The 25,352-nt window shown below is 44.1% G+C and overlaps 1 protein-coding gene across 2 annotated transcripts in view; it reads right to left on the bottom strand.

Annotated features, from left to right (window-relative positions):
• LOC124614435 (annexin B9-like) overlaps positions 1-25,352 on the bottom strand; it is a 137,545-nt gene that overhangs the window by 30,115 nt on the left and 82,078 nt on the right. For both annotated transcript variants that reach the window (XM_047142944.1, XM_047142943.1), the window contains exons 4-5: positions 5,696-5,872; positions 5,393-5,597 (exon numbers count right to left, since the gene is read on the bottom strand). In XM_047142944.1, the coding sequence (XP_046998900.1) occupies positions 5,393-5,597; positions 5,696-5,872 (382 nt within the window). The remainder of the gene's footprint in view (positions 1-5,392; positions 5,598-5,695; positions 5,873-25,352) is intronic.

The following is a 25,352-nucleotide window of genomic DNA, read 5'->3' as shown; positions in this document are numbered from 1 at the left end:
GGGAAGAGATTCTGAGAAGGGCCTAGGATTTGAGTATGGATTGGAGGTTATGTAAGATTTCTGAGATGGGATCACTATCACAGAGTGCGCAGGTGAAGGGATCATACAGTCTGTAGAAACTTTGTCAGGTGATCACTACAATTCAAGAGAGTAGTTGAACCTTTGTCTGAAGGGAGGATGATTAAATCAAGAGCTCTCCAAGTCACAAACAGCTGTTTTTTTTTTTTTTCTGTTACGAGGTCTGTGTTCTTGGGAAGGGACCTAGGAAAGTATGGTGAAGTGAAGTTGGATGTAAGGAATTCTTCAAATGTGACAAGGGCATGGTTAGGTTGGAGGGTCATGGTAGGATGGTAGTATGAATCTGGAGATTCCAGGTTCATTGTTGGGATTAGGTTGCTTTTGGTTGGAGGGATTGGTAGCAAAGAAGTGTTTCCACCGTAGGGATCAGAAGGAGAGTATGTCTTTGGTATGTCAAGCATCACTGAGCTTTAGTGTGGGGCACACAGTGAAGCTTTTGGATAGGACTAAAAGTTCTGTAGAATTGTGGTCCCTACTCTAGTCCTGGCACAGGCTTGTTCTATCACATCAGAGACAGGGCCACCTGTGAAAGCACACATAACATACCAGTTTAGCTGCAATCCCTCCACAGCATTTTATGTGATAATGACCAACTAGACATCCACTAGAGTAATGCCTACTGCTAAACTGTGGCCAGGAATAGAGTTGACCACCCAGGGGCAGAACACACTGCCAATCACAACATGCTGGAGTTCAACTGCTGCTTCACAAGCTGTGCCATTCAAACGGTTCCCTTCAGGACCAGGTTTTCTGAACTACACAGATAGTAGTTAACCTTTTAACACATTCTTCACCTCTGTAATCCTCTTTGCCTGAATTTCTTGTAACCCCCCACACTAGCTCCTTTTACTCAACAGTCTCCATCTGTCCTGTCATCTCTTCCCAATCCACACATCTCTGTCATTATCTTCCTGCACCACTCAAACGTATCTGCTCCAGTGGCTATGTGTGTCTTTCCAACCCCATGCACCCACTGCCTCTCCCAGCTGTCAACTAACCCTCCCCAACCCCCCTCCCATTCACCACCACCACCACCACCACCACCACCACCAGTTTCTTGCCATCCATATCCTGGCAAACTTTCCAATGCAAACAAACCTACTATGTATGATACTGAAGAGGAGAGAGATACACATGCCCATCTGTGACATCACTTTATCACACTTATCTACTGTGAACCACAGGTATCACTTTATCACACTTATCTACTGTGAACCACAGGTATAACTTTATCACACCATTTTTATCGAATGAGGACCAGTAACAGCTCTGCGTCCCATATTTTTCATTGGCTACAGCAGAATGTGCTTTCAGTCAAGCAGCAGTACAAGGTCTACCTGTGCTGACCAACTGACCACACACAATGAGTGAGAGACACACATGTTGGAATAAATCTCGTCAAATACCCAACATTTGCCGGCCGGTGTGGCCGTGCGGTTCTCGGCGCTTCAGTCTGGAACCGCGTGACCACTACAGTCGCAGGTCCGAATCCTGTCTAGGCATGGATGTCTCTGATGTCCTTAGGTTAGTTAGGTTTAAGTAGTTCTAAGTTCTAGGGGACTGATGACCACAGATAAGTCCCATAGTGCTCAGAGCCATTTGAACTATTTTTGAACCCAACATTTATCTCGCCACCTAATGTGTTAAACAACCGCATTGGCTGCAGCTTATGCGTAAACCTTCTGTGCCGCGATTTACACTCTTAACAACAATGCCACCCATGTCGCATACTTCTCACACAACTTACAGAGGAGCCTACACTCTACTCATGTCAAAATCAGCAGCCACAAGTAAGATGTAAGCAATCCCAGCAGTCAGCTGCATATCTGTGGAACCACCTCCCTTTTGGCAACAAAGCTCAATGCCTTGGTTTGCTCAACTGGAGAGAGAGTTTGTGATGATGCATGTCACCGCTGATGAGATGAAGTACAGCTACACCATTGCAGCACTAAATCAAGAGATGCCCAGCGAAGTATGTGATATCCTAGCTGCGCCCCCAGCCACAGAACAGTATGCAACAATTAAAAGTGCATTTATCAAATGCTTGTCTGTCACAGTCACAGATGATGAGACTTTAGGAGAAATTGCTGTGCACAGCAGAGCTTGGCGATCACATGCTGTCACCACTGTTATGCTGTCTACTCACTTTGGGAAATAGTGCAGTCATTGATGACAATAAGTAGCACCTGGATGTCACGCCTGTCCAAGGATGCACAAAACTACCACAGAAACATTTGCATTGTCACAGACGACCCGGATCACCAACATCGATTTGAATGGTAATTCATAGTCACTGATGTAGTGCATCTGACATTAGGAGCAGACTATGTCACACTTTGGACTACATTCAGATCTCTGGCACCACCTCCTCCTGGATAACAACAACCAACCTAAACAGCTACTGTCGATTTCATCACAGTGACTGTGTTGGAATATGAACAGTAACAGGTGATTCACCGTGTATTGCACCCCTTGGTAATATCTAGAGATTATTTGAGAGACACTCAAGGTTGCACCAGTACAAAACAATATCGTGCACCACATATTAACAGCACCTTGTCCACTGATCGACGCACAACTACGTTATTTGAAACTGGATAAATGTAAAGCAGCAAGACAGGAGTTTACCTTCATGTTGGCACAGGGAATCTGAACTATTGAGTAGCAGCTGGTCTTTTCCTCTCCATGTTGTGCCAAAGAAAACTAATGGGTGGCACCCCTGTGGCAATTATTAGCTCAACGAATGGGCTATTCCTGATCACTTCTCTGTGCCCCACATCAAAAACTTTGCATACAACATATATGGTATATGCATCTTCTCTACTTTAGATCTTGTGTTGGGTTACTATTAAATACCAGTTGCGCCAGAGGACATCCCAAAACAGTCCATTTGGACTTTTTGAATTTACCAGGATGTATTTGGGCTATGCAACGCTGCCCTAATTTTTCAAAAGTTCATGGACAAAGTGATGTGTGATCTTAATTTCTATTTCATCTATATCAACAATGCTTTAGTGATATCCAGATCAGAGAGAGCACCTAGAGCATTTACACCAGCTTTTCAAATATCTCCGTGCACACTGTTTATAAAACCGGTGAAGTGCATTTTTGGCACACCAGAGGTGCAGTTCCTGGGCCACACAATCAACACCCAGGGAACGCTGTCTCCACAAGAGAGGGTTGAGGCAATTTTTAATTACCCATTGCTGATAATACATTAGTTATATCGATTTCTGGGTGTCACAAACATTTATAGGCATTTTGTTTGTAACCATACCTTATTGGTGGCACCATTAAACGAGTACCTACGAGAGAAGCATAAACCTCGTGAAGAAGTGAAGTGAAGTGAAGTGAAGTGAAGTGAAGTGAAGAAATGGTAGAGGCTTTGCGAAACTGAAATCTGCTACTGCAGTCAACAATGCTGGCTCACCCAGCTTCATAAGTACCTCTCTCACTTATGGTCAATGCCTCTGTAACAGCAGCCAGTGCCATGTTGCAACAGATGAACCAGTGCTGGCAACCATTAGCATTTTTCAGCAAGAAATTTTCAGTATGACCGGGAGCAGTATGCTGTGTATGCTGCTGCTTAGAAATTCCAGTACACACTTGAGAGGCAACAATTCACTCTGGTTACAGACCACAAACCTCTAATGTATGCATTTCAACAAAAACCTGACAAAACCTCACCCCACCAGCTTGGCCATTTACATTTTATTGGACAGTTTACAACTAACATTGTACATGACAACGTTGAGAAGAATACGGCGGCTGACAATCAGGAAATCAAGAGGTCGTAAGTGCGGTGAATCATGAAGCCCTCGCAACAGCACAACAGCCTGATGCAGAGTTGCGAGAGATTTTGGCAGAACCCACTGGTTTACAGCTCTGGCATCTCCCGCTGCCAGCATCACACTCCTGAGTATACTGCTATGTATCACCATCAGGAGCAAGTTCTTTTGTGGAAAACGTTTCCGCCAGCAAGCTATTGTTTCACTGCATTGCGGTCACACCCAGGAGTCCACGGAACCACCGAGTTGGTCAAACAAACTTTTGTGTGCCACAGGTGGAGCCACTGTTTTTGTGTTCCCTACACGAAACACTGGATCAAGGTAGACAATGTGAATCACATCTGTTCAAGGCCCTTACTTGGCTTCTAGGAGCAAAGAGGATTAGAACCACAGCATACCACCCAGCAGCAAATGGATGTGGGGAATGACTGCATCTAGAGGTAAGGGCATTCTTACATTTTCACAACATTGGACTGAGTCACTACCTATCATTCTGCTGGGCATCTGTGCAGCTATAAAAGAGGATGTGAGAGCTATGCTAGCCGAGATGGTATATGGAAAAACAATCCATCTGCCTTGTGATTTTTGACAGTACTCCGAGTGATGTGATTGAGGTCTCAGATTTTGTTAAACTGCAGTCACACACAAGGCAAATGCACACTGTGGTACCGAGAGAACAACAGTCATCATTCATTTATATTCCACGAATTGCCAAGATACAAACACGTTTTTGTTTGGCACGACGCCTTGCACGAACCATTACAGCCACCTTATGAGGGACCCTACAATGTGCTCAAGAGGGGGCAACAAGCAATTTAAGGTGGACATTGGTGATAATCTGACAATTTCAATTGACACACTAAAGCCCGCTTATGGCACTACCTCCACCAGCTGGGACAAGGCAATAGGAAGTCAATACAGTTACATCAGCACACCTCATCCCACACCTGAGCCCAAGTGCCACACAGCCGAGGTTAACTGATGATGCTGGTGATGCTGCAGGAAGCAACAACTGCGAGCAATGCAAAGTGAATGGTTACATGGTCAGGGCATTGTGAGCAATTCAATCAATGATATCATTGACATTGGGGGGGGGGGGGGGGGGGGGGCGGCAAATCATCTTATCTAGCTGCAAAGTGTCATTTGTCAAAGTTTACGAGACATTATGTAGTCAAGGCATGTTCAGATAGTGTGTTTATATAGTCATAGAGTTGTTTACTCTGTTTCCATGGTTGTTATATATAACCACACATTTTTTTATGCATTCCCTCTGTAGTTGCCCTTTGTAAATGTTGGAATACAGTTACTTTTCTCTTACATTAACTGAGAGAACTAATAATAAAGTAAAAGCAGAGAGGAGGAGGATGAGTATAGAGCACATGTGGATAATCAAGTACAGCAATTTTTCAAGATTTTATTCAGAATTACTTACCAAACATCTGCTTCTTTCTATATAATTACTGAAAATTTTTTGTTTCTACAAAACTGGTTATTAATTATGAATAATTAACTACAGTTGAACTTACTGAATTCATACGCCTGACGAACTGTAAGAATCTCATGGTTTGAGAGGGTGCAGAGAACTTCAATAAGACATTCTTCATCTGTTCCTAGTCCACAAATAGCATCATGTATCTCTTTAGCATAGAACTGTGGTATGGGTGTCATTAATGATATAATGAGGTCTTCAAACCTGCCACTCAGCTCACTCTTTAAGTCTGAAATCAGGTCCTAAAAAAGGTGCAGAAGCATGCCACTATGTGTTACTATTCTTCAAGTGCATCTGTTTATATTTTAATATATTTTTTTCATAGACAAAACTGACATACTTTCCCGTATAATGTCTTGAATTCTCTAGCTATATCAAGACGCTGTATATTAGTTCTGTAGCAAAGAACATTTATAATGGCCTTTTCATCAGTGCCAAATCCCTTCATTGCCTTACGAAGCACTTCAGCATCATTACGTGGATCAAATGGCTGTGCTGGCCTCAGCGTTGGTGTACCCTGTACAAAAGAAAAAAGAGCACGTTAGTTTTTTATGCAGATTATGCTAAATAATGCTTCGCAAAGAAACCATATTTGATAAAACCTGATTACAATAATAAATATACGAGGATAATCCCAAAAGTAAGGTCTCCTATTTTTTTTTTTTTTTATAAGTACATAGATCTGTTTATTTCTATAATGGTAATAATCAGTTTACAACTTTAACATTTAGCTATTTTTCGACATAATCACCATTTCTGTATAAGCATTTTTGTAGACGTTGTGGCAGTTTTTGTATGCCCATGTTATACCAGCTCTCAGTGGCTCAAAGGTGTTTAACATATATCAGAAAAAGCATAAATGGTGTATACCTGTAAAGTTATGAGTGATAATAGGTAGCAAATTGATTTTACTTTATTGATTTTACTTCATTTTTTAATAATCACAGCTATCCAGGAGCAGAGGCAGTCAGTGATCATACACCAGTCTCAGTAAAATAGTTAAGATTTACCAGAAACCAAAATATTAGTACAAAAAGATGAAATACTGAAAAAAAAAGAACTAGCAACAAAAAGGGAATATGCTACAAGGAAAAACATTCTAGTCAACAGCAGTAACACAGTAATGACACCATGAAATAAAGTAAAAGAAACTAACACAAACTGCAGACGAGATACTGGGAAAAAATTGAAGAGAGAAAACCATGGATACAGGTAATACAATAAACTTCCTTCAACAAAGGAATAAATACAGGTAAAGAAATAATACGTTAAGAAAGATACAGAATCAAAGATTGTGATGCAAAAATGCAGAGAAGCTAAGGAACAGTGGGGACAAATGATATGTAGGGATAGACAAACATATGAAAATGTAATAAAGATAAAGAAATTACAATCTGAGACAATGACAAAATCATTACATAAAGACAGAAACAAATATTACTAACTGCAGATGAAACAGCCAACAGATGGAAAGAAAAATGAGATTTCTCTAAGGATGCAAAATACAGATAAGAAAGAAAAATGAAGTCCTGATGAGTCTCTTCCAGATGATTTAGTAGAAAGTCATACTTTTGTATAAAAATCTGGATACAGCAGACTGTCCCAACTACATAATTTATGACAATGGGTTTTTAGATCAGTAGATTTATTGTTTAGCAGGTATTCCTAAATAGTCCATCTATGCATGAAAAGTTAGAAATTGTAAACAGCTTTCAGTATTTAGATTGGATTGTCTTCAGGTAGTAAGATGCTTTAAAAGATCAGTAACAGAATATAAAAAAGCTTCCAAATTTTATAGCACAGTAAGACATCTAATGTGAATCCTTGCTACAGGCTGAAAAGATCCATCTGCAAAATAAAGAAAATAAGAAATATAAAATTGTCTCTAAGCAACAGAAATCAAGTTCCTTTATTCTTTTAATTCTTCTGGATTTCCCAGTGAGCAGATTGACATCTTGAAGTGGTGAGTGTCCTGCCAGATAGTGCCATCCATGGAGAACACTTTGACAATGTGTCTCAGTCTTTATCAGCTGCTACCAAACACTGCTAGTCTAGTGTAATGGGTCCAATATTTATACCTACTGCCTACCACTTCCATGGTCATTTCTTGGCACTCTGCGTGTGGTCTGTTCCCACAAGTGATTTCCTGAGATAAAATGCAACTGGTGCTCTCCATGGGATATGTTCCTCATGTCCACAGTTTCAGATAATCTTTTTGTTCAGTTTTGTTGCTGCAACCCTTTCATTTTTTTGGCAACTCCAGCACAGGATCCCAAGGTTTGCCGAGTTGGTACCAGCTGTCACCGTTCATGAGGTTTTCCACCACCTTTATCTCCTTTGACTATCCCACTGTCTGGTGGTTCGTGCTGGAACTTCTTTAAGTTCTGGATAGTGCTCAGCAATGGCTGATTTATTTACCTGTCTCAGCCAGGTGTGCCTTGAACATTCTTGATATCTGATCTCCACTATCCTAGTTGTTTGACCAATGTACAACATGCCACATCAGGAAAGTATGTTATAAATTTCTGATTTTCAGAAATGGTCATATTTATGTTTCCCAGTAGACTTGTCTTGGTAGGTGGACAGAACAACCAAGTGATGTTATGCTTCTTTAGAATCCCATTGATCTTTGCAAAAATAAACCCCCATAGGGCAGGTATGCCATACTATTTGCTTCAGCTTGCTCTTCTCTACCATTGGCTTGATGGCTCATTAAAAGCCCTCTGAAATCTGCCAAACCATTTATCTACTTTTGCAGAAGGCTGAGCAGGTGCTGTAGCTGGGTGATGGCAGTTGTTTGTGTGTGTTGGTGTGCTATACCTGCTGTGACCAAACAACTACTCACCTGCTCTCCGTTTGACCAGTACATCCTGAAACAGCAGCTGACCATCCTTTCCCAGTTATATGGTGAACTTAATATTTGGCTGGCACGAGTTAAGATGTTCCAAAAACTATTACCCTTTCCCTATCATGCAGCCAGATCACAAAGGCATCATCCACATACCTGAAGAAGCATATGGGTTCATATATAACCATCTCTAATACCTTCTCCTGAAGTTTTTTTGAAGATATTGGCAACCACTAGACAGGGCTACCCAAAGCCACTCGTGTGTGTAATATTGGCCCCAAAGATGAAATAAGTTGAAGTCAGTAGATGTCTTAACAGGTCCATTGGTGCACTGCCTAATTTCTATGCAATCCGTTCCAGTGAGTTTTTCTAGCAGTACCATGGAAAACAGGGAGCCCACATGAAAATTATGCTGCATGAAGTCGTCAGTGGTTACTACACATCTCCACATATGGCCACAACAATTTCTTCAAATACTTAGCTGCTGGGTACACTGATATGCCAGTGTTGCTGATGACTGGGTGTAGTGGCACATCTGCTTTGTGTACTTTGGCAGCCCATACAGTCTACGTTGAATTGTGGCTCTAGAACGTAATTAATTGATGACCTTGTCAGGCATGCCCATTGCCTTCAAAAAGAGTCGTGGTCTTGTTCACTCTGTCCATAGGGTCATATTCGAAATGTATGTATGCTGTGTCCTCCGTACAATGATTAACTTTAACATAATAGGTCTGCTGCATAACTACTGGAGTTCCCTTTGTCTGCTGACAAAACCATGCTGCTGATTATGTCATCCCTGAGTTTGAGTGCCAGCCTCCCATCAATGGAAATGTTCGATTTTGGATGTTCCATTCTTTGTTATCATCCTGCAGGTCTCCTGGCAAATTTCTCATGCCGTATTTGGTGGAAGTGTGTTAATTACGTGGTCCACTGTGCTGATGAAACCTGAAATAGGCACATTTCTAGGAGCAGTTGTGAAGTTAAGATCTCCACAGAGTGCATTCAACGTGGTTTCATCAAATTGGTTGCTACTTTGTTTAATCATTATAGAAGTATCCTTTATCTGCTGCCCTTTCTTATATATGTTGTTAGACTTCGCAGACTAGCACACTGAGGCATTCTTCCATGTGCACTCTGCTAGGGCTCAAGAGGCACTGTCTACCAAGTCCCAATCTTTACCTGTCAGGGAGGCCACCATGTGCAGGTGACAGTTTAAAACTCCCTGGTCACCACATCTAGCCTCTGGTGCACACCTCTAGTTCTTTCCTGAGCCACATGCAACATGAGGTGATCAGAGAGCTTTTACATCTTCACATGTACAAAATTGCCTCCTTGGCACATAAAGACAGGACTGGGTACAGTGTTCTTCATTTAGCAGATTGGGCAAGGAAGAATGCCTCAGTGTGCCTGTCTGTGAAGTTTGATCATACAAGTACCTCCAAAATAAAACACTTCCAGTGTAAAGAGCTTGCACTTAAACTGCAGGATGACACCTGCAGCAGCAGTGTTTTGTCAGTAGACAAAGGGAACTCCATATCTGTCATGCAACACACTGATTATGAAAAACTTCATTACTTCTGGAGTGTCTACCACACAAACTTCTGGAATGTTACCATAGGGATAGAGTTGACAAGACACGGGACGGCCGAAGGTACAGACAGACGGGACGGCCGAAGGTACAGACAGACGGGACGGCCGAAGGTACAGACAGACGGGACGGCCGAAGGTACAGACAGACGGGACGGCCGAAGGTACAGACAGACGGGACGGCCGAAGGTACAGACAGACGGGACGGCCGAAGGTACAGACAGACGGGACGGCCGAAGGTACAGACAGACGGGACGGCCGAAGGTACAGACAGACGGGACGGCCGAAGGTACAGACAGACGGGACGGCCGAAGGTACAGACAGACGGGACGGCCGAAGGTACAGACAGACGGGACGGCCGAAGGTACAGACAGACGGGACGGCCGAAGGTACAGACAGACGGGACGGCCGAAGGTACAGACAGACGGGACGGCCGAAGGTACAGACAGACGGGACGGCCGAAGGTACAGACAGACGGGACGGCCGAAGGTACAGACAGACGGGACGGCCGAAGGTACAGACAGACGGGACGGCCGAAGGTACAGACAGACGGGACGGCCGAAGGTACAGACAGACGGGACGGCCGAAGGTACAGACAGACGGGACGGCCGAAGGTACAGACAGACGGGACGGCCGAAGGTACAGACAGACGGGACGGCCGAAGGTACAGACAGACGGGACGGCCGAAGGTACAGACAGACGGGACGGCCGAAGGTACAGACAGACGGGACGGCCGAAGGTACAGACAGACGGGACGGCCGAAGGTACAGACAGACGGGACGGCCGAAGGTACAGACAGACGGGACGGCCGAAGGTACAGACAGACGGGACGGCCGAAGGTACAGACAGACGGGACGGCCGAAGGTACAGACAGACGGGACGGCCGAAGGTACAGACAGACGGGACGGCCGAAGGTACAGACAGACGGGACGGCCGAAGGTACAGACAGACGGGACGGCCGAAGGTACAGACAGACGGGACGGCCGAAGGTACAGACAGACGGGACGGCCGAAGGTACAGAAGGAAAGAGAGCTATTACAGCCAACTGTCAGAGAAAGTGGTGCATTAACATACCCAGCAGCTAAGTGTTTGAAGCAGCATAGTATTTGAAGAAGATGCAGTGCCTATTTGAAGCGATGTGTATTCCCCACATCGACAACTCTGAGCACTTCTTGCAGCATCATGCACAACTACTTACCAGGGGATCTGACATGATGGTTAGTTTTGATGTAGTCTGGGCCCTCTTTACCAAGGTACTACTGAAAGACTCGCCAGAACTGACTGCAGACACATTTCACTTATTTTATTTATGGAGGCATATATTAAGAATAGACATAGGGAGTGGTCATGGACAGCTCTATCTACAGGGGTTGCCAACCTGTTCATGGAGAAATTTTAGAAATGAGCATTAGAGAGAGCTAGATACACATCCATATTCTTCTTCAGGCATGTCTATGATATTTTTGTGATCTGGCCTCATAGCAGTAACAGGCTAAATGAGATTCTGGAATGTCTTAACTCACTGCACCCAAGTAGTAAGTTCACCATGAAACTAGAGGATGGGTTCTGGAGGCACTGGCCCAAAGGAGAGCAGATGCATCATTTGGTCACAAAGTGTTTGGCAAACCAATGCAGACTTGTTTATACCTGCAAGCTAGCAGCTGTCGTCACTCAGCATACAATAATTAAGTTCTAAAGACACTGGCCAATGTGGCACACACCTTGTCGCACTTACATAGCTCGACATCAGAAATAGAGCACCTGCACCATCTTCTGCAAAAAATGGGGAGACAGTTTGACAGATTCACAAGGCCTTTCAACAAACCACTAAGCTACATGGGAGAGAAGAAGAGCAAGATGAAGCAATAACTAACATTCCTGCCCTCAGCAAGATCAACAGGATTCTCAGGAAGCATAACCGTAAGTGCATTTACTGTCTACTGGGAAACGTGCAAGATGACTTCCATTTACAAAAATCAGGAATTTATAATGTACATGGCCAAAGTAGCATGTCATACACTGGGCAAACAACTAGGACAGCGGATCAGATGCCAAGAACATCAGAGGCTCACCTAGCTAAGAGGTATAACTAAATCAACCATTGCTGAGCACTGTCTGAAACTTACACACACACACACACACACACACACACACACACACACACACACACACACACACACACACAAAAAAACCATGGTTTCTGTTCTGTCACAGACCATATTTTGGGACAATGTTATAAGAGTGTCAATAGAGAGAAAGGTCACAGAAAAACTCATTAATTGTGACACTGCATACCAAGTCTGCTAAGCTTGGGATCCTGCACTGGAGTCACCAAAATACGTAACATTTGCAGCAACAGAGCTCAACAAAAAGAAAATATGAAATTATGGACATGCGGAATGAACCCTGACAGAGCAGTAGGTGCATCGGACCAAACACAGTGTCAGATTACGGCCAGGAACACCAGACCAAAGACTGAATGTATCAGTTAAGGCAATAGATATAAATATTTGAGCCATTCCATTCAATTAGCAGTCTCAGGTAACTCCTGATGAAGGTGAGTCACACTGTCTGTACACTGTGTATTGATGATACTGGTACCAGGTAGAATACACAACACCTCAAGTTGTCCTCCATTCTTACCAACAAAAGATAAAAGCAGATTATGTAAGGCATGAAGAAATTGGCAGTTAGGACTGGAAAAAGCCTGGTAGAAATCCTTTAAATACATAGAATAAAGGTGGACCGAAGCTTCTCAAAACCACTTTGAAATCCTCCTGGAAAGAAATCACAAGACACACTTAGTATCTTGGTTTGCTGGGTCAGAAATATAAGGCTGAATGGTGATGAGTTTTTATTTATACTTAGCCCAGTAATCCAATTTTAGTACATTATTTGTATATATACAAGGCTAGCCATATGAAGAAGCCATCCTGCCATTTGCACAAAATCATTTAGGAAAACTTATTTATTTATTTACATTTTCTTTGCGTGGAGCTGTTGTAATGATGGCTTTTGTAAACATTAGATTTAACACATGGTTATATTTACACTTACACAATACACTATATTCTGTAGCTGTTGCTCCTTATGTCTATTTTTTACATTTATCACATTACAACTGATATGCTAATGCCTCATGTTACAATCACAATCTTAAAATTTGTTGAAAGAATATAAACATTTTTCTATTAGAAAATTTTTTAATTTTGTTTTAAAAACATTTCCGATGTACATTCTTAGAGAGTTTGGTAGTTTGTTATACCGAATCAAACAACTGATATATGGACTTCTATCAGTTATTTTTAACGTTCTGTTACGGAAATAGTTACACTTTGTTCTAGTGTTGTGATCATGTACGTAACTGCCCTTGATAGCTTCTGTTGGTTGACTTATAAAAAATACAACTATTTTGAAGATGTACAGAAAATATATTGTCAGATATTTGTGCTGCACAAACACTTCACTTCATGACATGAATCTCTATGTCCCATCCTATGTATATGTCTTATTGCTCTTTTCTGTAGTAGTAGTAGTAGTAGTAGTAGTATTCTTTTTAAATGTAGATCAGCTGAACAGCCCCACAGTTCAATTCCGTAATTGAGAAAAGGGTAAAGTGTTCTGTAATATACTAATTTCAGTGCTTGGCTAGGAACTATCTTTGCAAGCTGGCTGAGGAGATATATGGCATTACTGACTTTTCTGCATACGAAATTAATGTGATATGTCCACCGCAAATTTTCATCAACACACACACACACACACACACACACACACACACACACACACACACACACAGAGAGAGAGAGAGAGAGAGAGAGAGAGAGAGAGAGAGAGAGAGAGAGAGAGAGGAATTTACTGTTACCATTTTCTGTTGCAGAGATATTACACACACTATTCATATTGTTGTGGTGAGAACTGCCTGTTTTAAATGTCAGTAGTTGAGTCCCTGATCATTGAAGATTCACTCCCATAGAATAAGACTGACGTGTCATCTGCATAGCTTACAATATGGGAGTTAATGGGTTGTGCAATGTCAATATAAATAATGAAGAGAAAGGGTCCAAGGATTGAACCCTGTGCTGCACCTTGTAATACAGGTTCACTGGTGGACGGAGTTCATGATTTTATTATCTACTTTGTATGACAATTTAGTGCTTTGCTTACGATTCAGCAAGTATGTGGTTAGAAGATTCATGGCTTGATCCCCAATACTATAAGATTTTAGCTTTTTAAGAAGTACCCTATGGTCTACCGTATCAAATGCTCTTGTCAGGTCCAAAAATATACCTGCAGTCTGCATCTTCTGGTCCAACAGACAGTAAACTTCATGGATGAATTGTGTAACTGCTGTGGTTGTACTTAGCTCTTTTCTGAAGCCATGCTGCGAATCTATAAGCAGTTTATGTTTTGTGAAAAAGGCACTTAGCAGAGAAAGGATAATGCTTTCGAATATCTTACTAAAAGTGGAATTAATGATATCGATCTATAGTTTGAGACATCTTCCTTACTTCCCTTTTTATACAATGTTTTCACTACTCATTTTTGGAACCATTGGATACATGTTTTCTCTAATGCTGCAATTAATCATGTGAGTAAGAGGTTTAGAGATTTCTTTTAAGCATGCTTTGGTAATAGCACTGTTGTCAGACTGTTCTATTGTTTTTCTGTTAATCTGCTTCCTTAGGTTAACAATTTCAGTTTTAAAAGTTTGCTTAGCCCTATTGTATTTTTCCTTGAAAACCTGCGTAGTAGTAGCTTTATAAAGTTGGTTTGGATCATGTACTTGCTGCCTGAGCATAATCAGATTTGTTGGGAGTTTTAGTCTAGGATGACTTCCATTTTGACAATGTTTAACTACCTTCTGGGTTTCTCTATCAGGACAACTATATTATTCATAATGATGCAGTAGGGTTGAGTAGAATTCATTCAGTTTCTCATCTGACCCTTTTACCTGGTACACAGAATCCCATTTCTCATTCACTAGTTTGTCTTTAAGAGCATTAATATTTGAGGTATTCAGCATTCCTTTCTGTAGCACAATTTTTGTTATTTTAGGCACAACTGAATCATTGTATTCTATCACCTGACAGAAGTGGTCAGAATAAAGAAAATCTAAGTTACTGTAATTTACCTTATCTATAACATCTTTGTTGATTATAGCATAATCTATTCTAGTGGAACATGTGTTCGTCACTCTGGTGTCAGAGTTCACTATATTTACAAGGTTGTATGAGGTCAGTACATCACTGAGTTTCAAGTTTACTATACTATTTGAGTTTGTATCTATATTAAAGTCACCTAATATAGTAAGGTCATTAGAACCGGCCTGACCAATAACACTACAAAGTTTATCCATAAACAGCATTACATCAGCACTTGGTGGCCTATACACTCCAATCACTTTATGCTTTGTTAACTTAAGATCATTACTGTGGAGTACAATACCTGTCATTTCAATTGATCCTTCATTGGTGTGGTGTTCAACAAAGGAATTTTTTTTAGCTTCTATATCCTTATTAACAAACTGCCACACCACCACCTTTATGGCTCTGCCTACAATAACTATTTGCTAGTGTGGTGTCACCGCCAGACACCACACTTGCTAGGTGGTAGCTTTAAATCGGCCACGGTCCATTAGTACATGTCGGACCCGCGTGTCGCCACTGTGTGATCGCAGACCGAGCGCCACCACAAGGCAGGTCTCGAGATACGGACTAGCACTCGCCCAGTTGTACGGACGATGTAGCTAGGGACTACATTGACGAAGCCTCGCTCCTTTGCCAAGCAGATAGTTAGAATAGCCTTCAGCTAAGTCAATGGCTACGACCTAGCAAGGCGCCATTATTAACATTGCATGTATCTAAAGAGTCTCACTTGTATCGCCACAATCTCCAGATGTACCAAAAGGATGGATTAAAGTTAAGTATTCCAGAAGCTACGTACTTTTCTTTATAGCATTCATTACGTATCCTGTTTCAGACCTCACGCCATCCTGCTTTAACTTAGCGCGTACCTTTCGGCTTCCACTCATTGTGTCTAGGCTGTCTTGTCTAGACAATTTTTGGCGATGAGTCAACGGAAAGTTTCTTGTTCCTTCTAATTGCTTACATTTACTTGTGTCATGGCTTCACCAGATGTACTGTCCGACTTTAATCGCTTTTTGGATGCCCTTGGACAGCTCATCCAGGGTCAACGTGCACTGCAAAACGATGGGGCCGCCGCCGCTCCACCGCTACCGCAGCCACAACTCGCAGTTGCACTGCCTTTTAGGCCGTTTGACCCAGCTAAGGAAACATGGACGGAGTGGTCACGCCAGTTTGGATTTCATCTCGCCGCCTACAGAATTCAAGGTAACGAGCGGCAGCCTCATTTATTGTCGTGTGTAGGGGTGCAAACGTACCATGTGATAGTGAAATTGTTTCCCCGACGCGACGTAGCAACTCTGTCCTACGAAGAAATTTTGTCGGCATTGGACACCTATTTCAAGGAAACAGTTAATGTAGTTGTAAAAAGGTATACTTTCTTTCGTACAAAATGTATGGCCGGTCAAACTAATAGGGAGTGGGTAGCAACATTGCAAGGCCTTACACGGGATTGTGCTTTTGAGTGTGAATGTGGACTCCCTTATTCAGATACAATGGTACGTGATGCAATAGCACAGAACGTTTCTGATGTTCGCATACGGGAACAGATTTTGAAACTAGTTAATCCCTCCCTTCAGCAAGTGATAGACATCTTGGATAGGCAAGACACGCTTGACTTTGCTCAGGACTCATTTGCAACTTCGCCAGCCGTGTGTAACATTAACCGGCCTGCCGGGCGCGCTGCGCGGCCCGGTAAACTGCCCTCGCGCACGTCTGCGCAGCTGCCGCCACGCTCTAAACCAGGTGTGCCGCGCCAGCACACAAATGCAGTGAAATCATGCCCGCGGTGTGCTACTAGACATTCGCGTGAAAATTGCCTGTCACGCCAAGCTATTTGCTTTTTCTGTAATAAGAAAGGACATGTTCAAAGTGTTTGCCAGAAAAAGCTCCGGTCAGACAATCACAACCATTCCAGGCCCTTTGCTTCGCGCCGGAATCGGACCAAGGACACTCAGGCTCGTGGACCTTCACCCATGGACATTCATGTAGTTAATTCCACTTCGTCCAGTGCCACTGTCTCTAACAGTGACTGTGTTCGTCCCACACAAAGTGTGCGTCGACGTCGCCGGAAATCACGTCAATTAGCAAGTGATGCTGTACCTGTATCAGTTCAAATTGCACGAGACAGTCGCTCTTGTCGTCAGCAGGACAATCAACTTTTTGTAGATTTGGACATTCATGGCCACGTGATAGCATTCCAGCTCGATACCGTAGCTGCTGTTTCATTGATCAATCACGACACGTACAAACAACTGGGCAAACCTCCGTTGCGTGCCGCAAATGTTAAGTTAAATAGTTATTCAGGTCAGAATATCCCTGTGTTATGACAGTGCACTCTTCTTGCAACATACAAGGGACAAACAAAACGTGTGTCATTTTACATTCTTCGTTCTTCTATTGCAGTGAACTTGTTTGGTTTAGATTTATTTCAGTTGTTTAACATGTCTATAGTAAATCAGGTCCTATCAGTGAATCAGACGGTGCCTTCAGAAAGCGTTTCTCGTCTGTGTGAAGAATTTGCAGACATTTTTGCACCGGGCTTAGGTTGCGCTCAGAACTATGAAGCACATTTGGAGCTGAAAGTAAACGCGCAACCGAAATTTTTCAGAGCGCGCAATGTTCCTCACGCATTGCGTGATGAGGTCGCAAGAACATTACACGATTTAGAATCACAAGGTGTGAGTGAATGTGCGCAATGCCTCTTCGATTTCAGCTCCGCTTCATCGCTTACGCCGTACAGGTGTTCCGTTCGTCTGGACGACGGACTGCGACCGCACTTTTCGCCGATTGATATCGGCGTTGCTTTCAAATACTTGCCTTACGCCATTCGATCCCCAGAAACCCCTTTTGTTGATGGTAGATGCATCAGATTTCGGAATCGGGGCTGTGCTTGCGCACAAAGATGGGTCACATGATCGCCCTATTGCCTTTGCGTCCAAATTGCTCTCGTCTGCGCAACAACATTATTCACAGATAGAGAAAGAAGCTTTGGCTCTCGTGTTTGGTGTTACTAAGTTCCATGATTTCTTGTATGGTCGTCACTTTACCATCATCACAGACCACAAACCTTTGACGTCGCTTTTTCATCCGAACAAGCCTGTACCTCCGCGTACAGCGCAGAAATTCATTTGCTGGTCTATTTTCCTCTCGCAGTACCGCTACGATATCTTGTATCGGTCCACTGCTAAGCACGGAAACGCTGACGCGTTGTCCCGTTTGCCTGTTGCTGAGGATAGAGCATTAGATTCTTCCAAACTTGCTTGCATGTTCATTGATTCGGAAACCGATGAAGTGGTCGAATCGTTTCCGATTGATTTTCGTCGTGTCGCTACAGCCACAGCTGCTGACCCGGTCCTTGCTACCGTTTTGCGTTTTGTTGCTACGCAATGGCCTTTGTCGAAGTCTCGGATCGAGGATCCGTTGTTTCGCCGATTTTTTGCTCATAAGGAGAGACTTTTTGTTCAACGTGGTGTTTTGTTGTTGCGTTCTGATAATGATCAGTCCAGAGTCGTGGTCCCACGTTCGTTACAGTCCTCTGTTTTACGGCTTCTTCACCAAGGACATTGGGGTATAGTGCGAACGAAACAACTTGCTCATCAGCACTGTACTTGGTTCAGAATCGATGCTGCGATTACGAAAATGTGTTGTTCTTGCCTGGCGTGTGCCGAACAACAATCCGCACCGCCGCAGAAAGTCTTTGCATGGCCAAAAGCCACTTCCCCTTGGCAACGCTTGCACATCGATTTTGCTGGTCCATTCTGGAATGCTTGATGGTTGGTTCTGGCAGATGCCTTCAGTAATTTTCCTTTTGTTGTCCGGATGTCTTCCACGACGTCAACTGCCACCATCCAAGCGTTGTCTGCTATCTTTTGCATTGAAGGTCTTCTGCACACTATTGTTTCCGACAATGGCCCACAATTCATGTCCGCAGAATTTCAGTCATTCTGCCAGGCCAATGGTATTCAACATCTGACATCCGCGCCGTTTTCACCTCAGTCAAACGGTGCCGCTGAACGATTGGTCCAGACTTTCAAGTCACAGATGTTGAAGTTGAAAGAGTCGCATTCTCGGGAGGACGCGTTGTTGCTCTTTTTGTCATCGTATCGCTCTCAGCCCCGAGATGGTCGCTCGCCAGCTGAGTTGCTCCACGGTCGTCCTCATCGAACCTTGATGTCTTTGCTGCACCCGCCGCCTCAGGTTCCTGTGCAGCGGCAGACTTCTGCTTTTGCTCCAGGCGACGTTGTATTCTATCGCAACTATCGAGGTTCACGGCGTTGGCTCGCAGGGCGCATTCTTCGCTGCCTCGGCCGCGCGATGTATTTGGTTTTGGGGGCCTCTGGTGAGGTGCGTCGACATCTCAATCAGCTGCGCCTCTGTCGTCACACGGGTTCTGCCGCTCCCCGTCTGCTTTCAGTGACTGTGCCATCCGGTCAGCGCCCTGGGGACCCATCTACTGGCTCGCCTCATCCCCAGGTGTTACCGACGATGCCTTCCATTTTGCCCCATGGTGACGCGCCGTTGCCGCCTCCGCTGCTGCCGCCTGTCCTCCAGCCGGCGCTGCCCGCAGTGGACGCTTCACTGCGGCCACCAAGCGCCTCCCTGGGTCACGCGCCGCCAATCGCTTCCCGTGACCAGCTGTCCTCCGCCATGGAACTCTTGCCCGCTCCGGACCACATGACGTCATCGCGCGTCGGATACCCCGACGCCATGGAGGTCGACCCTTCGGCCCCTCCTGTCTCTTTACGGGCGCATACACCGCATGTTGATGTGCACCCTGGACTAGATTTTCAGGCGTTTCCTAGATCCCTCGGACCGAATGGCCGGGTGCGGGTGGCACAGCCTCGCCTGTTAGGCTCCCCACCTCATCGCATACGTCAACATGGGGTCCTCCCCACGGCGGGCGGAAGCCTTATAACACGACCGTTCGCCGATTTGCGGGGGAGGAATGTGGTGTCACCGCCAGACACCACACTTGCTAGGTGGTAGCTTTAAATTGGCCGCGGTCCATTAGTACATGTCGGACCCGCGTGTCGCCACTGTGTGATCGCAGACCGAGCGCCACCACAAGGCAGGTCTCGAGATACGGACTAGCACTCGCCCAGTTGTACGGACGACGTAGCTAGGGACTACATTGACGAAGCCTCGCTCCTTTGCCGAGCAGATAGTTAGAATAGCCTTCAGCTAAGTCAATGGCTACGACCTAGCAAGGCGCCATTAGTAACATTGCATGTATCTAAAGAGTCTCACTTGTATCGCCACAATCTCCAGATGTACCAAAAGGATGGATTAAAGTTAAGTATTCCAGAAGCTACGTACTTTTCTTTATAGCATTCATTACGTATCCTGTTTCAGACCTCACGCCATCCTGCTTTAACTTAGCGCGTGCCTTTCATCTTCCTCTCATTGTGTCTAGGCTGTCTTGTCTAGACACAACAGCTAGTATGTTACCTTCTAATCTATAATATATTATTTCACTGCATTTTAGCCCATGTTCCGTTACTAGTACATGTGGCAAGTGTTCCTCTACGAATATTTGCAGAATGTCTAGTTTGTTTCCAAGATATAGCATATTTAAGTGTATTAACTTTAAGGGTGTTATCCCTTCTTGTTTATTTACCATCTTGCACGAATCAAAATTGTTTGAGTTACACTTTTTACAACATTTTGCATACTCTGGTTTTTTAGAACTTAAATCAGTGTGGCTGACGGATCAGCTCCTCCATCTAAATATCAGGTCAGTGCCTTAACAACTGCAGTGTCTCATTTGGTTGTTCCCTATTGAGCAATTTTCTCTGATCCACACACAGTTTGTTCCAGATCACTTAATATAAAACAGTTTTGCATTTCATTGCTGCATACACTAAGGGCAGCTGATGGTGACTCCTGCACTAAGAACATGCTGCTGCTATGCTCTTTGCATTAACTCAAGGGTGAAAATTTGACTTCAGGCCATAAAAATGCAACTATGTCTCTTGCACATCATCTTGTCCTCCCTTAGTCCATCTGAAAAACTGAGTCAGCATTTGCCTGCAATAAGTGACACTGGGCACAGGAGAAAGTAATAATAATAATAGTAATAATAATAATAATAATAATAATAATAATAATAATAATCCACTACAGACCTTGGCACACGATTTTCTTATAACAGCATTACATTAAGTTTTAGTATTGTTATGTGAGATGGTGCTACAGTAGTGGTTATAAGAGAACAACTGGGCCCTCTAAGTAATAGTTAATCATTTAGTATGAATTACTTAGAAAGACTCAGTTGCCTTTTTAAACAGATTTTCCAGTAATATTTATTTCCTTGAGTAATTGTACGATTTTATTTCCCGATAAAACTGCCATTTTTGAGGTTTCTGTTTGTTTTTCCTTGGTAAATATACCTTCATACTGGCCCTTGTTCCAGGATTACGTATAGAATTATTAGTGAAATACTCTAACGTTTTCCCGATATGCACGACAGACGGGTTGTGAACTCAGTGCAATAGGGATACCCCCCATTTTCTTTTTAAAAATTAGTTTTTTTACAGTAGCCTGTCTACTATTACTGGTTATTATTCTTACAGCACTTTTCTGCAGTTTAAAGACTCACCATGTTTTGTGCCTTCAATCCCCAAAAAAGAATTCCATACCTAAGAATTGAGTTTACATGGAATAGTATGCCACCAAAAGATGTTGGCCGTTACATAATGATGATAGCATCCTTAGAGCATAACATTTTGATGACATTCTTTCAGTCAGTATATGTGTGTGTTCATTCAGTGTTAACCGACAATCAGTAAAGCCACTGACACACACTATCTGATCAAAAGTATTTGGATACTTACTGGTGGACATTAATAAAGAGTGAGTCCACATCTCATCTTTTCAATGGTGTCAAGTCTGCTGGGAACACTTTCAATGAGGTATTTGAATGCCTGTGGAAGAATGGAAGTCCATTCTTCCTCAAGAGCTGAAACCAGAGAAGGTAATGAAATTGGACAACTGGGTTCTGTAGCAAAATCAACATCCTAGCTCATCCTAAACGTGTTCCATTCAGTTGAGACCAGGTCTCTGTTTGGTCGGTTTGTTTAAAAGAGGGGCGGAGGGACCTAACTGCTAGATCATCAGTCCCTTGTTTCAGTTAGAATAATTCCACAAGGGTGGGAGTAAAATAATTTAGACATACAAAAAACAGCTGGAAGGAAGGAGAAAACCACAAGAATGACATGAGGGTAACAAACACTAAAATCGACAAAATTGGATCAAAAAACCACAGGGAAATGCAAGAAACATGGAGAGATCAAAACAAGAGAGCATATTACCATGGCTGGCTGACCATGAGGATAAATGGAGAAGCCAGACACTCTGCAACACGTTAAAACCTCCACACTAAAAGCACTAGGGTGGAGGACACAGAGGGACAAAGGACATGTGCTAAAACTTAGATCAAATGATAAAACCCGCCCTCATGAATAAAACGTAAAACTAAAGCTGCTGTTGAGGCATTGTCGCACAACACTGAAGGTAGGGTGCTGGGAAAGTTAAAAGTCTGCCGCATAGCGGCTAAAAGTGGGCAGTCCATCAAGAGGTGGATGACTGTCATTGGTGAGCCACAGCGACACCAAGGTGGGTCCTCACGACGGAGGAGGTAACCATGCGTTAGCCACGTATGGCCAATGTGGAGCCTGCAGAGGACAACTGATTCCCTGCAAGAGGACTGCATGGAAGACTTCCACCCATTCGTAGTCTCCTTAATGACAAGCAGTTTGTTGTGCATACTGTTATGCCATTCCATCTCCCAAAGCCAAAAAACCCTGTGGCGTAAGACAGAGCGCAGGTCAGTTTCGGAGATGCCCATCTCCAGAAGTGGTTTCTGCATAGCCTGTTTGACCAGGCTGTCGGCAAGTTTATTGCCTTGGATTCTGGTGTGTCCTGTGGTCCACACAAACACCCCTGAACGACAGGACCATTTCAGTGCATAGATGGACTCCTGAATGGACACTACCAAAGGATGGCGAGGATAGCACTGGTCGATAGCTTGTAGGCTGCTTAAGGAGTCAATACACAGGAGACGTGACTCGCCAGGGCATGAGCGAATGTGCTCAAGAGCATGAGAGATGGCCACCAGCTATGCAGTGAAAACACTGCAGCCATCCGGCAAGGAATGCTGTTCAATATGTCCTCCATGAACATACACGAAGCCTATGTGACCATCAGCCATTGAGCCATCGATGTAAACCAATTCATGGCCTTGGTACATGTTGAGAATTGAGAGAAGTGATAGAGAGCTGCAGTGTTAATGGAGCCCTTAGGGCCATGCGAAAGATCCAGAAGAATCTACAGCATAAGGTGTACACCATGGAGGTGTACATGAATGGACCTCAAGGAGAGGTGGTAACAGGAAGGACTCCAGTTCAGACAGAAGAGACCAGACGCAAACCGCAATCATAAGCCCTGACCTGGACTGCCAATGCGGGAGATGAACCGCCATGGTTGGGAAAAGGAGACAGTAATTCAGATGTGCAGGAGAACTATGAACGTGTACAACCTAACTGGCAAGCAGTTGTGCACACCTAACCTTCAATGGGGGGACTCCAGCCTCCACCAGGACACTGGTCACCAGACTTTTTCTAAAAGCTCCCGTCACTAGGTGGACGCCACAGTGGCGCATTGGGTCAAGTAAATGCAACACTATGGGCGCCACCAAACCGTAAACCAGACTCCCATAGACAAGGCGGGATTGAACAAGGGCTCTGTAGAGCTGCAGCAGCATAGAGCCATCTGCACCCCAGTTGGTTTTGCTCAGGCAGCGGAGGGCATTGAGGTGCTGCCAGCACTTCCACTTAAGCTGACGAAGGTGAGGAAGCCAAGCCAATTGGGCATCTAAAACCAGTCCTAAGGATCAATGTGTCTCCACTACAGTGAGTGGATCGTCATTAAGGTAAAGTTCTGGTTCCGGATGAACGGTACGATGCTGACAGAAGTGCATAACACAGGACTTCGTGACCAAAAATTGGAAGCTGTGGGCTAGAGCCCATGACTGCACCTTGCGGATGGCTCCCTGTAGGCACCACTCAGCAACACCAGTACTGGTGGAGCAGTACGAAATGCAGGAGTTGTCTGCATACAGAGAAGGGGAGACACACAGGCCTACAGCTGCTGCTAGACCATTAATGACCACAAAAAAATAGAGATACTTTCAATACAAAGCCCTGTGAGACCCCATTCTCCTGAATATTGGGGGGAGGGGGCGGGGTGTACTCTGGGAGGCAACAACTTGGACACAGAAAGTATGAAGCCAGGACTGCAAATCAGGAGATCAATGATTGATTATGTGCCTTATGCCACACTGAAATGTGCAGGGGCACCTCTATTTAAGAGGTGGAGGTCGAGTTGTGACAGTAAATTTTCGACCTTCCTACCTCGGCCAGTATGCATGGCGCTACCCCACAAGGGTCACGCACGTTAAAATCTCCCGAAAGTAGGAAAGGTTTAGGGAGCTGATAAATCAGTGCAACCAATATGTTCAGGGATACTGCACCACCTGGAGGAAGATATACATTGCAGTTATTCCCTGTGCCATCCTTATCCTGACAGCCACAGCTTCAACGGGTGTTTGAAGAGGGGCACAGGTTCACTACATACTTTGTTCAGGACATAGACGCAAACTCCACCTGACACACTATTACAGTCCCTATGGTTCCTGTAATATCCCTTACAGCCGCAGAGGGCAGGGGTCTGTATTGCTGGGAACCAGGTTTCTTGGAGGGCAATGCAGAAAGCAGGTGTAAAGCTTAACAGTCGCCATAGCTCAGCCAGATGGTGGAAAAAACTGCTCCAATTCCACTGGGGGATTATGTGATCATGAGACTGGGACGGCATGAAACAATGAGGCAGTCTACGCCTCAGGGTCACCTGCTGCCACCAGATGAGTACCTGTGCGATCGACATCCATTGTGTCTCAGGGCCCAGCAAGACCTAGGTCCACAGCAGATGCCAAAATCTCCACCTCATCCTCCAGACACAGGGCTTGTAGGTAGTGGTAGTGTGGGTGCCACCACAGTGCCTGGGTTCTTGTGGGTTTCTTCTTTTTAGGCTTCTCTTGCTGCTCCTTAGGTTTGTCTGGCTGGGTGGGCTTCACTGATTAACCATGAAGCCCTACGACTAGCTACCTGTGGTTGCTTCAGCCACTGGCGGGTGTCAACTTTGCCACTGGTAGGAACCTGGGAAGAGAGTGACCCAAGGTATCCCTTCCTGGCAGGAAGAGCTGCTGTATAATATTCTATTTGAACTGCGAAAACTACAGTTACTTCCATTAAAATCTGCTTGTGGATAACTGTGAGACCGAAACCCTATTTGAGTGTAGTCAGCATATCAATGCCCAACTATTCATTGAAATTCATACAAATTCATGATGAAGCCAGGTA

Source organism: Schistocerca americana, chromosome 1 (genome assembly GCF_021461395.2).
Source record: "Schistocerca americana isolate TAMUIC-IGC-003095 chromosome 1, iqSchAmer2.1, whole genome shotgun sequence".
Classification (NCBI taxonomy): Eukaryota; Metazoa; Arthropoda; class Insecta; order Orthoptera; family Acrididae; genus Schistocerca; species Schistocerca americana.
The sequence above is the reverse complement of the archived record's forward strand: the minus strand, read 5'-3'. Positions and strand labels throughout refer to the sequence as shown.